General features: G+C 44.0%; 1 protein-coding gene across 3 annotated transcripts in view; it reads left to right on the top strand.

The window, feature by feature from the left end:
- Positions 1-14,035, top strand: part of antxr1d (ANTXR cell adhesion molecule 1d) — a 204,037-nt gene that overhangs the window by 23,015 nt on the left and 166,987 nt on the right. For all 3 annotated transcript variants that reach the window (XM_072491758.1, XM_072491757.1, XM_072491756.1), the window contains exons 3-10: positions 32-103; positions 372-453; positions 591-624; positions 4,621-4,700; positions 4,792-4,860; positions 5,594-5,674; positions 5,857-5,917; positions 13,692-13,790. In XM_072491758.1, coding sequence (XP_072347859.1) covers positions 32-103; positions 372-453; positions 591-624; positions 4,621-4,700; positions 4,792-4,860; positions 5,594-5,674; positions 5,857-5,917; positions 13,692-13,790 — 578 coding nt within the window. The remainder of the gene's footprint in view (positions 1-31; positions 104-371; positions 454-590; positions 625-4,620; positions 4,701-4,791; positions 4,861-5,593; positions 5,675-5,856; positions 5,918-13,691; positions 13,791-14,035) is intronic.

A 14,035-nucleotide genomic window follows, 5' to 3' on the forward strand; every position in this document is an offset into this window, starting at 1 on the left:
AAGTACCCCACTAATAATTGACTTTTTTCAGTCCTCAGCTACGAATGTCTTTTATCGTGTTCTCTACGAGAAGTACAACCTTAATGAAATTAACTGCAAATCGGTGAGTCTTGTCCTGGAGCACTCGAAACACGAAACAAGCATTTAGCTGTCTCAATCATACAGATTGCGAATGTTTTTGCTTTAGTAGGTCATTTCCTTTAATTAAAAAGGTCTTCATTGCTGGCCTTGTGAAATGAAAAATAACCCACTGGCAAGTCCTCACTCTTTTGGGCGGTACATCTGAGTAACAGAAAATAGGGGCAAATGTTAAATATACCCAGTGATCACTGACTATTGTTTGAAATTAAGTAATTGTATTTCAATTAAAGGGAAGACATACGAAAAGGTCTTCAAACCCTTCAGAATGAAGTGCCTGGAGGGGACACATTCATGCACGAAGGCTTCAGAAAGGTACAATATTCAGTGCATATTTGTTTGTCATTACGTTTTTAAAAAAATAATCACATAGATTTAGTCAGCAAGCCATATTGCTGAAGATTCGCATTAATTTTATTTGCTAACTATCGTTTCATTTAAACTTGCTACAGGCAACTGAACAGATTTATCATGAAAACTATTCAGGTAGGCATCAGCCTTGTTTCTGGTTGGCCATATTTGATCCAAATTCTTGTGTTTAAATCCCACTGTGGCATTTCCCGAGCACAAAAACTTCCTACGGCACCAAGTACCTTCCCGCCACACCCCTGCCTCTTAAATCTCCCAATTCCCTGGCGCACCCCGCCTCCTTTCAGCTCACAATTGGCAACATTGTTGGGCGTTTCCTCGGCCCGGGGCTCAATTTCTTCCCTAAACCTCTGCCCCTCTCCATTCACACTCCTCCTTTCAGACCATTCTTTGCTGCGTACCTCTTTTGGTCACCCACTCTAGAATTTTCTTCTGCACTCTTATTTTCTACACTTATTTTATTTCCTTACTCCTCTATAATGAGGCTCTGAAGGCGCTACATCAATGCAAGTTGTTCCTGTTGTCTTTGTCAACTTTTTTGCTTTTACTATGTTGCTACGGCATGTTGGGGGAATAGTTATCTCAGTTGGCCGGATGGCTGCTTCGTGATGCGGAGCGACACCAACAGCGTGGGTTCAATTTCTGTACGGCATGAGGTGTGGTGACCCTCAGGTTAAATCACCACCAGTCAGCTCTCAAAGGGGAAAGCAACCTCTGGGATTGAGGCATTTACCTTTATGGAATGTTAGATCTAAGAGCCGCCACCAATCTTTTATATAATTTTAACACTGCCTGCATTCCATAAAATAATTCCTAATGGTTCACAAAACAATCACAGTCACTCCGAAGGTAATTCAAACTCAACTTAATAAAACCGTTTACTTGGTACAGATCCCCTGGGAATGGCCACTCTGCGACGGTAAAGCAACTCGCTGCGGCACAGCATGGGCGATAAAAGCTGGGAGACCCCGCTCCCAGGATCTACCTGGCTTGCAATGCCTTGCGTGATCCAACGCGATCTCGCGAGACGTTGCGATGTAAATCCTGCCCATTGTGGGCGGGATCACTTTTTGGCAAATCTGCATATTAGAACGCGACAGTTAGTTTCACTCTAATGTGCAGATTCTCAAGATATCTGAGGCCTTGGGATTCTTACCTCGGAGACCTCGGGCAAGCGCCGTTCAACACTGGTCCCCACAAACGGGGACCAGGCGGGACGTCAATCGTGGGGGAATAGGAGGCCTTTGGACAGGGTGGTGCCCTGGCACTGCTGGTATGACCTGGGCACCCTGGTAGTGCCACCTGGGTACCCTGGCAGTGTCAGCCTGGCACCTTGGCAGTGCCACCTAGCATTGGCACTGCCAGGGTGGCAGGTTGGCACTGCCAAGGTGCCACTCTGGCATTCTTTGTATGCGCGCGATCGGGTTTTCCCTGCTTGGGTGTTGGGGGGGTGGGGTGTGCAAGGAGGGGTCGAGGACCCTCCCATAGTGCATTCGGGCTGGGGGGAGGTCGGGGATAGCTTCAGGGGGTCCTCGGAGATCGGGACACCATTTTTAAATGCGTCCCAACCTATTGCCACACCGGGGAGTTCTGACGAGCGAAGCTCCCCACTGTACCAAACGGGGCTACATGTGGCCTCAGCCGCACGTTCACCGTTTATGCCCCTTGTACAATGTCATGTTGAATAGCCATGTGTTTCTCGGCACTAAGTGCTGGAAAACACGTGGCTAAATGCGCTCACTAGGGGACTTTGTTTCCTTTTGGGAGAATCACGCCCCTAATCAGAGTTTCATTGTATATTTGCTCCTCTGAAAGTAATTTGTTTTATTTTTAGTGTGCACACAACCAGCATTAGATTTTTATCTAGCTTCCCTTTCTCTGGACTCCATAGACCATCAGGTACAGCAGTGAAGCAAACAAATGGCCTATCCCCAGACCTCTGCCAGCACTCTGCAGTTGCCAGAAGGCATGGGAATAACTCTGATACAGCTCATTCTCCATTTTATTCCTCCCCATCGCAAGGAAATATTGGGCTTTGTTTGGCATTTTCCCGCACAATGCAGCTGAGATTGGGAACTCAGTAAGGTAGTGAAAACGATTGGTCTGTATTCACAGGTTGTTACTTACGCAATACGAAATTTAAGACCTTATTTAATGTTCAAAGCAGGGACTTATTTGAAATGCCAAAAGACTTAATGCCGAGACTAAGAGATGCCAATATCTGGCTCTTGGTACAGACCTGTACTGGTTGACCTTACAGACCATAATTTACATCTTCTTATAATACTGTGCTTGAGATTCTGTGTTAATCTCCAGCAGCAGTACTTTATTTGTCAACTTGCAACACACTTCAACCCCCGCATTGGAAATGACAGTTGTCAAATGTAATATCCCCATCCTGCACCCATTGTCAAACACAGACATCAGTCTCAGCCACAGAACAGCAAATGAAGACGTAAATTTTAACTCTCCGCGCCTCATGCGGTACAGGAATTGAACCCACGTGGGCTGCTGGTGTCGCACCGCATCACGAAGCAGCCATCCGGCCAACTGAGATAACTATTGCCCCAACATGCCGTAGCAACATAGTAAAAGCAAAAAAGTTGACGATGACAACAGGAACAACTTGCATTGATGTAGCGCCTTCAGAGCCTCATCATAGAGGAGTAAGGAAATAAAATAAGTGTAGAAAATAAGAGCGTAGAAGAAAATTCTAGAGTGACTGACCAAAAGAGGTACGCAGCAAAGAATGTCTCGCCCTCATTTTTTTTTCTCTTTTATCCCAGTCTAGTGCTGTCCTCTTTCTAATGCAGTCTTGTTTAAAATATTATCCCAACTTTGTTTTATCACCCTCACTCATAAGTTGCATTGTTTGAGAAAATATTCTGATTTACATTCCAAAGACTAATTAAAATAATTTAATCCCCAGTCTCCCGCTGCACCATTAGGTTAGTGCGCAGCAATGGCAGCGCATGAAACAGTCAGTACATATTAAAATCAATTTTCCGCTTTTTGGGATATCACCCATAAGTCATTGCAGGTCCCCAGAGAGCGGGAAATTTGATTTTAATGTGCGGTGACTTTTATACACGGTGCTGCCACTGCACATTAATGCAATGGGAAGCAGAAAACCCCATAGCAGAAATGATTTTAGTTAATTTATAAACTGGAAACTTCTCCCATCGAAGTGACTCGCAAGTAAAAGAAGTGATGCAAAGCTCGAGAGTGTTTTAGACGCCCTTGTACATTCGGAGTGGGGTGGGAGGGAGGGGGGCATGGTTCAGAATGGCAACCTGAGAGGGCAAGAACAAAACTGGGACGCTGAACAACGAGAATATCAGGCAGATATTCCCGTACCAGCCTCCCCGAACAGGCGCCAGAATGTGGCGACTAAGGGCTTTTCACAGTAACTTCATTTGAAGCCTACTTGTGACAATCAGCGATTTTCATTTCATTTTCATTTCAGAGAAGTGAAGAGATAGGACCTCTGGTACTATTGTCATGTTGACCCATTTCCTACATGTGGGGCATAGGTTTTTGGGTACCTCTTTAGTAATGAGGGTGGAAAACCATCTCCTACGTGGGTCACCTTATATGCAGGAATGAACAGTAGTGAGCAAAGCCTGATTTTAGAGCGGGGCAGATTGAAGGTAGAATGACTGGGAACTGAGATCCTTCTATAATTTTACATGTGCATGAATCTATAACTCAATTAAAACCCTTCCAAACTTATTCTTCGTCACCTATGAAGTTCAAGGTCGCCATTTTCTGTCCATGGCACATAATTTTTCAAGGAAATTAATACATTGGTTCAGTAATTAGCTCAGTAAGGGGAACTTAGAATATTACCGCATCAAGGTTATCCTGCGAATGCCGAGATGTATTTTCCTTCCCCCCCCCCCCCCTGCCCTGGGGTCTCATTATTGGTCAATAGAATCGCGCGCACAAAATTTGTAGGAAATAATTATGCCACTTTTTCCCATTACTTAGTTTGGCGCCAAATTATTTTGAGACGTTAAATGCTGCAGTAGCGCTATATTAGGCTGTGCAAACTCCATGCTACTAAGAGTGTCATACACTGGGAAAATATTAATGCTGGCCTTGTACTTACAGGGATTCGAGCTGCCAGTGTCATCATTGCATTGACGGATGGGGAATTAATAGATAATTTGTATGATCTTGCAGAAATGGAAGTAAGTATTCATGAACAACATTGAAAAAAATCAGTCTCCGCTTTATTTTTGAAAATAACTAAATTTGGCGGACACCTTTTCTTTTGCACAGGCTGAAAGGGCTAGACGTTACGGAGCTACAATTTATTGTGTTGGTGTGAAAGATTTCAATGAAACTCAGGTACAACTTGCATTTTCCGTGATGCTTTTTCCAACCTGGGAAATTACATGAGCAATGACTGACCCCAGGAGCATTAGGGGGTGAGTTTGGGATGGGGTAGATTAACAGTGTCCTGCCATGGTGCCTCTGGATCCATGTTCCTGTTGTGCACATCCCATAATAAGAATGATGAATATGGGAATGCCCTGCGGGATAGATCTGGAGAAAGATTTGTTGCTCCAAATGCATCAAGAGATTCAAAGGCATATTGGTTTCTGAGACTCACAAAACTCTGGTCAAGGACACTGAAGATGTCAGTAAGAACCTCGCAGAATAAATTGCCCCGATAAATCAATTCAAAACTATGGAGAGGAAGCTGCAAAGTTTGAGTAGTTCTCCCAGGCTGAGAATTACTCGAGAGCCATAAATGACCTTGCTAGCTGATGACGTTTCGGCTGTCTGCACTGACAGACAAGCAAGCGAGCGTAAATTGAGGAAATCCGTGCTCGCACCTGTTTTGATTGGAGTGGAGCTACGCCGATGAGTTTTCGAGGATCTCCACAGACACCTTGGCGCAGCAGCGCAGAAGTCTCAGGAAATTATGGAGTGGCATGAAAACCGATGTGGTTCTAAATGACAAAAAAACACACTGGGACGGGGTCTAGCGAAAAGTTCACCAAATTAGGGGGGGGGGGGGGAAATGGTTATTGCTTCTCCATTCTGTGTTTAACCAGGAACTTTCTTCCTTTTTTAGCTGGCAAAGATAGCTGATAACATTGATAATGTTTTCCCAGTGAAAGGTGGATTTCAAGCATTGGGCAGCGTTATTGATTCGGTAAGTCCAAGCTTGGTACAACGGCTTTTAGCCCTTGGTTCCCGCATGCAGCTTTTAAGCAGTATATTGTTCTCCATTCCCTAACTGAAGCGATTTTAAAGCATGAATGACCGTTTTGTAAACATGTTTGTGGCTGAATTCTTTAGGCACCAAAGCATTCTTTGTCATCTCTGTCTTAACAGATTCTTAAGAAATCTTGCATTGAAATTCTAGCAGCTGAGCCATCAAGTGTCTGTGCAGGAGGTAGGTTTCAATTTCCAATATAAGCCAATGCATCGTTAAATGATAAAGATCAAGAGTGATATGAGGGAATTTAAAAAGCACATTTTAATGTAGTGGTTGCCATGATATCTTTTAGAGGAACACCTTTGCATCATTCTTTCAATCACATTTACTTTTTTTTTTCTTTTTATAAATTTAGAGTACCCAATTCATTTTTTCCAATTAAGGGGCAATTTAGCGTGGCCAATCCACCTAACCTGCACTTCTTTGGGTTGTGGGAGCGAAACCCACGCAAACGCGGGGAGAATATGCAAACTCCACACGGACAGTGACCCGGGGCTGAGATCGAACCCGGGTCCTCGGCACCGTGAGGCAGCAGTGCTAACCACTGCGCCGCCGTGCTGCCCCTCAATCACATTTCCTAATTGAGCTACTAATTGAAACGTTCGCAGGAAATTAAGTGATACACACACTTGTATTGTTTGTAAAGTTCGTGCCTGATCAGTTTCCTGATAGGTGTTCCCTGAAATGCATTCAGCTCTAACTTGTAACACAAAACACACATACTAGCTCATGTCAAAAAGGTGTTCACAGACTGCATGAGATTAGTCAGATCCATCAGTACACAGTTGTGGATTGCAAGGAATGTTAAGAGATGCTTATATTTTATAATAGCAAGTCCGCAGCCGCGTGTGTCAAGGTGCAACCTAATGGTTGAATGAATGAAAAAAAAATCACCTTCCCTTAACACCTAGCTACCTGGTTAGCATTCATGCTTACATTATTATCCACTTTTAAAAAAGGGCACGTGTCTAATTAGCCACTAAATGTAAACATTAATTTTTGTTTGGTACTTCTTGGTTACTTTCAAAAAGTTTTAAGATCACTTTTTGCCCCGGGCATAATTTGAATACAAACAACCACAAGATTGGAAAACAAGGCAAAAAACCATGGATCTAGCTGATCAGGCTAAAATCAAGGGTCTTAACTAGGTGAAGTGCATGGTAATAACTGTCCTTCTGCTGATACCTGGAACTGTTCCAGCATAATTTACTTCAGTATCGAGCTGAACTTTACATTGCAGCATGCAGTAAGGTGGTTAGCAATGTAAACATTCATTGTTTTTTAAATTTGGAGTACCCAATTCATTTCCTTCCAATTAAGGGGCAATTTAGCGTGGCCAATCCACCTTGCCTGCACATTGTTTGGGTTGTGGATGTGAGACCCACACAGACACGGGGAGAATGTGCGAATTACACACGGGCAGTGACCCGCAGCTGGGATCGAACCCGGGTCCTCGGCACCATGAGGCAGCAGTGCTAACCACTGCGCCGCCATGCCGCTCTAACACCAATTGTTAATGCGCAGAAATTGTATTAAAATAATTTTCCACTGTGCTACATTTTGGTGTGGATTCCCCATTGCCCGATGCCGGTAGCAGGTTTCCCGATCCGGCGGAGATTGGAGCATAGGTTGAAAAACGGGATTGGCACGAGCGTCAATCCCATTCCGATACTCCGGTCCCCAGCAGCCAATTTCCATCCAATTAACGGGTTGAAAGCCAAAGTGTTTCTTTCCCCCCCCCCGCCCCCTTCCTCCCGTGCACTAACCCCCACAGTGGGAAGTCTTCTCGGCAGGATTTGGTGCAAATTTTCCAAACATGGCCTTGATGCGGCAGACCCCACAGTGGGGTCAGTGCATAACTGATGTGCACCCCAAAGTCCATCGGGCATCCCCCTTCCTCTCTTTCCCCCCTCCCCCGCCTCTCCACAACGCAAATCCTGAGCCCCCACCTGACTCCCTCAGACCCCCCATCAGAGGACCCCTCAACAGAGACCCCTACCTGTCACCCCTGCCTGAAAGTTGGAGCAGTCCAAGCATTACAGTTAAAAATCACTGCATTTTCACTACCCTTCCCTAATATCTGCTGCCTCAGACAAAAGTGTTTAAAGCAACAGCTGTTACAGTTGTCAGAGCTAAGTACACTTCAGTGGGCTTCAAATCCCTTGACACCCTTTGAAATGCAAATCGTCTATTCAATTTCACAAAGCAACTCATTGCATAAGCCAGTGATTGGCAATCTTATATCTCCAGAGACAGGTGCTTGGTGGATTCTTGGTGGTTAGATGAGGCAGCTTGGTGGTTCATCTATCTTTCCATTCACACCTGAATGCATCTCAAGTACTCTGCTTTGATGCTAATCACAATGTTTATAAACACTCTTGCTATGACAGTTTGTCACCACATCAAAAGCAGCTATGTGCTTTCTTCTGTGAAAAAGGGGGACTTGGGGGTGGTCTGCTGATGGGGGGAACTAGTCAGGCCATCCTCGTGTGTGCTGTGGGGGGAGGTGACCTGTTTTTCTTTGGAGGCGGTGGGGGGCGGTCCTTGGTATCGGACTACCCACTCAAAATGGCGGCCCGATACCGGGATTCCACCGGCCTTTTCGGCATGCATCCATTAGCATGAGAATGCAAAGAGAATCGCACCCAGGCTCCGCTCTTAGCACCAGGGGAGACCAGTAGCGAATCTCCACTGGCGGAGCACTTGGGGCTGGATTCTCCATTTCAGCGGCTAAGTGCCGGCTGAAACGGAGAATTCGCAGGCATTTTACGACGCCAAAATTGGCAGCGAACCCTTAACGATTCTAGGACCGGTGAGGGGCTAGCAGCGGCACCGGGTGAAACCCCCGGCTCCTGTGCCGAAAACGGGCGGACAATGACCTGCAGCGGTCGCGGCGTACAACATGGCGCTTGCTGTGCATGGACGCGACCCGCCATCCGCGACCCCACAGGCCACCCCCCACCAGTCTCCCGAGCCCTCGCGGAAGCCCCCCCCCCCGGCCACCGGCGTGGCTCGCGGCCGGTTGTGGTGGCACTGGACACAGTCCGCAGCCGCCACACCGGGTTCCCGACCGTTCAGACCACACGTCAACCGCACGGTCGGGAACTCGGCCCATCGGGGCGGCGCATCGCAGGAGAGCCTTTCAGTGACACGCCAACGCCGTTCCAATGGCGTGCTACGAGTGACGCGATTACACCACTTCCGTGGGGGCGGAGCATGGCTGACCGGCGCCAACCCCGATTTGGGTGTCGGAATGGATTCTCCACCCGATCGCTGATTATGATATTGGCGTTGGGCAATGGCGAAATCCTGCCCATGGTCTCCAGAACGGAGAATCCAGCCTTCTATGTTGGAAGTTTCATACTGTGACTAAAGACTGTGACATAATAGAAAATCTAGAGGGATGAAAATACCATATCAGTTTTAAGAATATAGGTAAGTATAAGATGCATAAAGCCCATTTAGCTCTCCAACCCCATTCCATCTTCGACAATAATGTAATGGGGATGATGGTGAATTGAGGACGATGCAAAATAGGTTGACATTTCACTGTCGCCCGCCTTCCATTACACCCAAAAACAAATTTTACTTCATGTTCTCTACCCAATTCACTCGTGACCAAGTCCCCTTTGTGTGTCCCTCCAAGGTAAATAACGAAAACTCCATAATATGTGAGCAATTGCTTTCCATCGCATGACACTTTGATCAAACAGTTTTTCATGAACCACAACAGCAGTTAATCTTCGCCACCGATCCTCACAACCTTTCGCCCCATTCCTAAGAACATGTTTATTCATTTACACACCTGGAACAAAGCCTCACTAACCGTCGCCAGAGAGCAATTCTGCAATTGATAAAAATGCTGGTTGAATTAACCAATTAAGAATAGTTGAACGGTGAATAAGGGGGAGGGGGGGACATAGAACATTACAGCGCAGTACAGGCCCTTCGGCCCTCGATGTTGCGCTGACCTGTGAAATCAATCTAAAGCCCATCTACACTATTCCCTTATCATCCATATGTTTATCCAATGACCATTTAAATGTCCTTAATGTTCGCGAGTCCATTACTGTTGCAGGCAGGGCATTCCACACCCTTACTACTCTGAGTAAAGAACCTACTCTGACATCTGTCCTATATCTAACTACCCTCAATTTAAAGCTATGTCCCCTCGTGCTAGCCCTCACCATCCGAGGAAAAAGGCTCTCACTGTCCACCCTATCTAATCCTCTGATCATCTTGTATTTTGATAATTGATAAGTAATTAAAAACTGGAGCAATGCTAACTTGGAAACTCAAAATTTACAATTAAGCTCATATCAAATTAAATATGCAAATTCTATGTAATGCATAACCATGTTCTAAATATTATAACACCATTGATCAAATTATACGCATAATTATGTAGTACATTTTAAACCTAACCTGCCCATGGTGAAATTGACAATAGATTAGCTATAATACCCTTCTTAATCCTCATCAAAGTCAAATTAATTCCTGATCGGTTAAGTTTGCATGACCCCTATAGAATTTATACAATTTGATCGCATGTCTTCAAATAATTTTCAACGGTCAAAAATTGAAGCATCTGCTCGTTTATTTTGTCCCTGTAAAAATACTTTGCATTGCATCTCAAGTGCAGAGTTTATTTTGTGTTGCATATATATTTTGTTTGAGAAAAATATATTGTAGACTGTAATGTCCTCAAAGCAATTTAACTAAAATTAATCTAACCAACCAAATGAACATCATCCAGGGTTATGGTATTGTATTTGAATTCTGTAATATTTACATTTAGGCAAACTACTGCTGCACTAAAATGAAAATATTGAAAACTATCGTTTTGAGTCCGTCCATTAGAGTGTGCAAATGAAGAAATAACTCATTGGTTCCATACATTTCCCAAATTCCAAATTAAAATGCGAAGAATAACATCAGTGCTTGCGTTATAAAGTGAAAGCCATAAGAAAAAGTATTTAAAGGATAAATGATCACCCAATCAATGTTAACCTGTCCTTTTATGTTATTCTATATAAATAAGGGTATCTTGAAATGAAAACCTTGCAGGTCTTCTTAGGACTGCACTGTAAAGTACTATCCAAATGTTTATGTAGTCCAATCTGTCAATATAGAGTGTGCACTGACAGAGCTGAAAAATAATAAAGAATGGCATTCCTGAATTGTGACCGACATGTGTGAAGATATCACTGTTTCTATAACATGCCACTTCATGCTTTCTGCCTGCATACTGACGGATTCATGAACAGAATTTGCATCCTGCAATTCCTGATGTAGAGCAACGCACTGCTATCTTAGTAATAAGGTTGATTTGAAATGACCAGGACATGCAGCCTGTAAACAGGCCATCAATTTGGAGTTGGAGGTGCATTGTATACAAGTTGACAGCATCATTGCTTTGATTATGCTCATGGTGCATGGACATGATTGAAAGGTTTTGCTGGATGTGGCATCCTACTGGCCACGTCAACTACCAGGTGTGGATGCAAACAGTCAGCTTCTCATCAGAGTCACAAAAGCAGAGCCGACAGCACAGCCAGCGCGCACCAGCTTCAACCCACCATCTCGCTGCCAGCGCTGCCCGATTATTTCAGAGCTGACCTTTTTCCCTTCGCTATCTTGTCAAAATCGACAAATGTACAATCTGACAGTAACTAAGGAAGAAAAGGGACTCGGTCACAGTCAGAACCTGAAATTAAATGGAATTAGCCATTTCGGCATTCAGCTTTCATATTAATCACGTATAGCTGGGCACAAGCAAGAATTTGATTCGTGGACTGGTTGGCGACTTTGAACCCGATCGGAAATTTGTGGAAAAATTGAACTGGAATCTTTATTGCGATGACATGTTATTAGAGATTTGAGCTGGTTGCTAGCTGACAGAATGGAGGTTCTGTATTATACCTCAGCTGAAATGGCAAGTGGGACATCAGAAGAGTGGTGGATGTAAGCTATAATGACGTGATTAAACCCTGTGACATTAACAAGAACGCAGTTCACAGTTTTTATATTCACATTTTTGTTTGCCTTGTGCCAGCCATTTTTTTGTATATTTATTTTTTGCGAGCATGTCTGCATTGTGGTAATCATTATCATTGCTTAGATGCCAATCCTGTTAAAATAAAATATTGTAGAGGAGTAAAGAAAAGATGATCCCATTAATTGTGACACAGTTATAAAATAATAATCACCTCTTAATATTTGATGGCCTTGTGTTTTAATTATGCAATAAAACCGGTTCAGTCTGTGGAAGAATTGGAATAAAAGGGGCAGAATATTCAACGTAGCGGCAAACTCAATGTTTTGAAAATTGGCCTGTTTCCTTTTGAAAAGGAACTGTTACAGTAGATAGACACCAAAATGTCACATTTAAAAACATGAGGGTGACCCAGGGGATATTCATCTTTAATGAGTCACCAGAGAAGGTAAAACAAAATCCTCATTATTCGCCATAATGCAGATGACCCGTGGCAGGAAATGGAAATTGATGGATAATTGAATACCCCAAACGTTCGGCCTTGCTTGGAGCCGGTGTAACAATGCAGTAAACAGGGAGTGAGGACAAATACAATACAGATAACATGCAAATACAAGTAATACAAATAAACATTAAGTAGTTTTGTTAATTGAGAAACAAATGACAAAAGAAGTTGTGCAGTGAGGCAATGTCTCATGCACATTTCTCCTACAAAACCTCTGGCAAATAATAGAATTGTGGATAAAGAACATTTCAATATATTGTATTCATGCACTATGCAAAACAAACTATAAGATTTGTGCCTATCTTCCTTCACATAAAATGGCACTGGAACCTTGACTAACAAGCTGAACTAACGCACCATACCTGAGACTGTTACGGCACCAGTCTGGATTTGCAACTATTTATGCACAAAACGGTTGCTTCATATTTTAATAACAGGGTTTTTATAAATGCATATTCTTTTCTATTTTTGTTCAAAGAAGGAATGGATTTCCTGGCTTAGTTCAAGGTTAAATCCTACCCTGGTTCAGTAATAGCACACTTGCTTCTGAGTCATAAGGTTGTGATACTCTGGGCGTGATTTATCGGGGGGGAAAAAAAGTCCCTTTTGGGGTGTGTTTAGCGGGGTGTTTATCGGTGCCGAGAACGACCCTCCTATCAAACGGGAGCCTTTTTTTGGGGGGGGGGCCTCAGTGAGGAACGATCCGCCGAGGCCGCACTGACCTCGCTTCCTGCACTGACAAGCTGAGCAGGAAGAGATCAGGGCGCCCTTTTCAAATGCCGCCCCAATCCCTCGAGCCCCCTTGCACTCTCCACCGCGGCCTGTGGACCCCCAAATGTCCCAACCTACCTGTCAGAAGGTCCTCAAGCTGCCCCCCCGCTCCCCCCTCCCACTCCACCTCATAAGGACAGGGCACCTCCAGGCCCGAACCTAAGAAATAGGAGCAGGCCATTCAACCTTTCCACTGCGTTCCGCCATTCAATAAGATCATTGGCTTCAACTCCACTTCCCTGCTGCTCGCCCCTCTCCCCCGCCAATAACCTTTGACTCCCTTTGTAGATCAAACGTCTTTCCATCACTGCCTTCCAGAAACATCAAAATGTTTAAAATTGCAGTTCTGTTGGGAGTGTTGTTGCTATGCAATCAATGCAGGGTGATATTGAAAAACAATCGAAAGCTCCAATGGTTGATGTCAGGATTGCGTTAAGTCTCAAAATGCAGTCACAAGAGATTGCTCTGTAGCCCATTACTGAAACTTTGCGTAAAATGTTCGAGCTTGGCTCTGTGATGTTCTTTTAAACCGTCATTACCCTTCTGATGCGATACAGTCTACAATCATGTCTCAGTATAACGGCCCATGTGTTAGAAATTTAAGTTGCAAGAAGACTAGAGTTTGTTATAATGTTGACAAGCATTTGTAATGTTTGTGTACTATTATGCTGTTGTTACAGAATCGTATCAGGTTGTGGTACGAGGTAACGGATTTTCTCGTGCTCGGAATACTGATCAAGTTCTTTGTAGCTTCAAGATAAATGATACAGAGATAATAAGTAAGTGCAGATATAAACTTATAAGTTACCATCTTCACTGTTATGATCTTTATTACCAGCATCGAACACTGTGTTTGGCCTCATGATTCAAGCCTGACCTTTGCAAAATCAGGACCATGTCATTTTACTTGAATCCATTTAGATAGGATGGTAAAGTACCATTTCCATAATATGGTAGTAAACAGTAGTTGGCATTTCAGGACTTCACATTTATTACTTGCATGTATCATGATGTTGCAATATCC

The sequence above is a fragment of the Scyliorhinus torazame genome, chromosome 28 (assembly GCF_047496885.1).
Source record: "Scyliorhinus torazame isolate Kashiwa2021f chromosome 28, sScyTor2.1, whole genome shotgun sequence".
In the NCBI taxonomy this organism is placed as follows: Eukaryota; Metazoa; Chordata; class Chondrichthyes; order Carcharhiniformes; family Scyliorhinidae; genus Scyliorhinus; species Scyliorhinus torazame.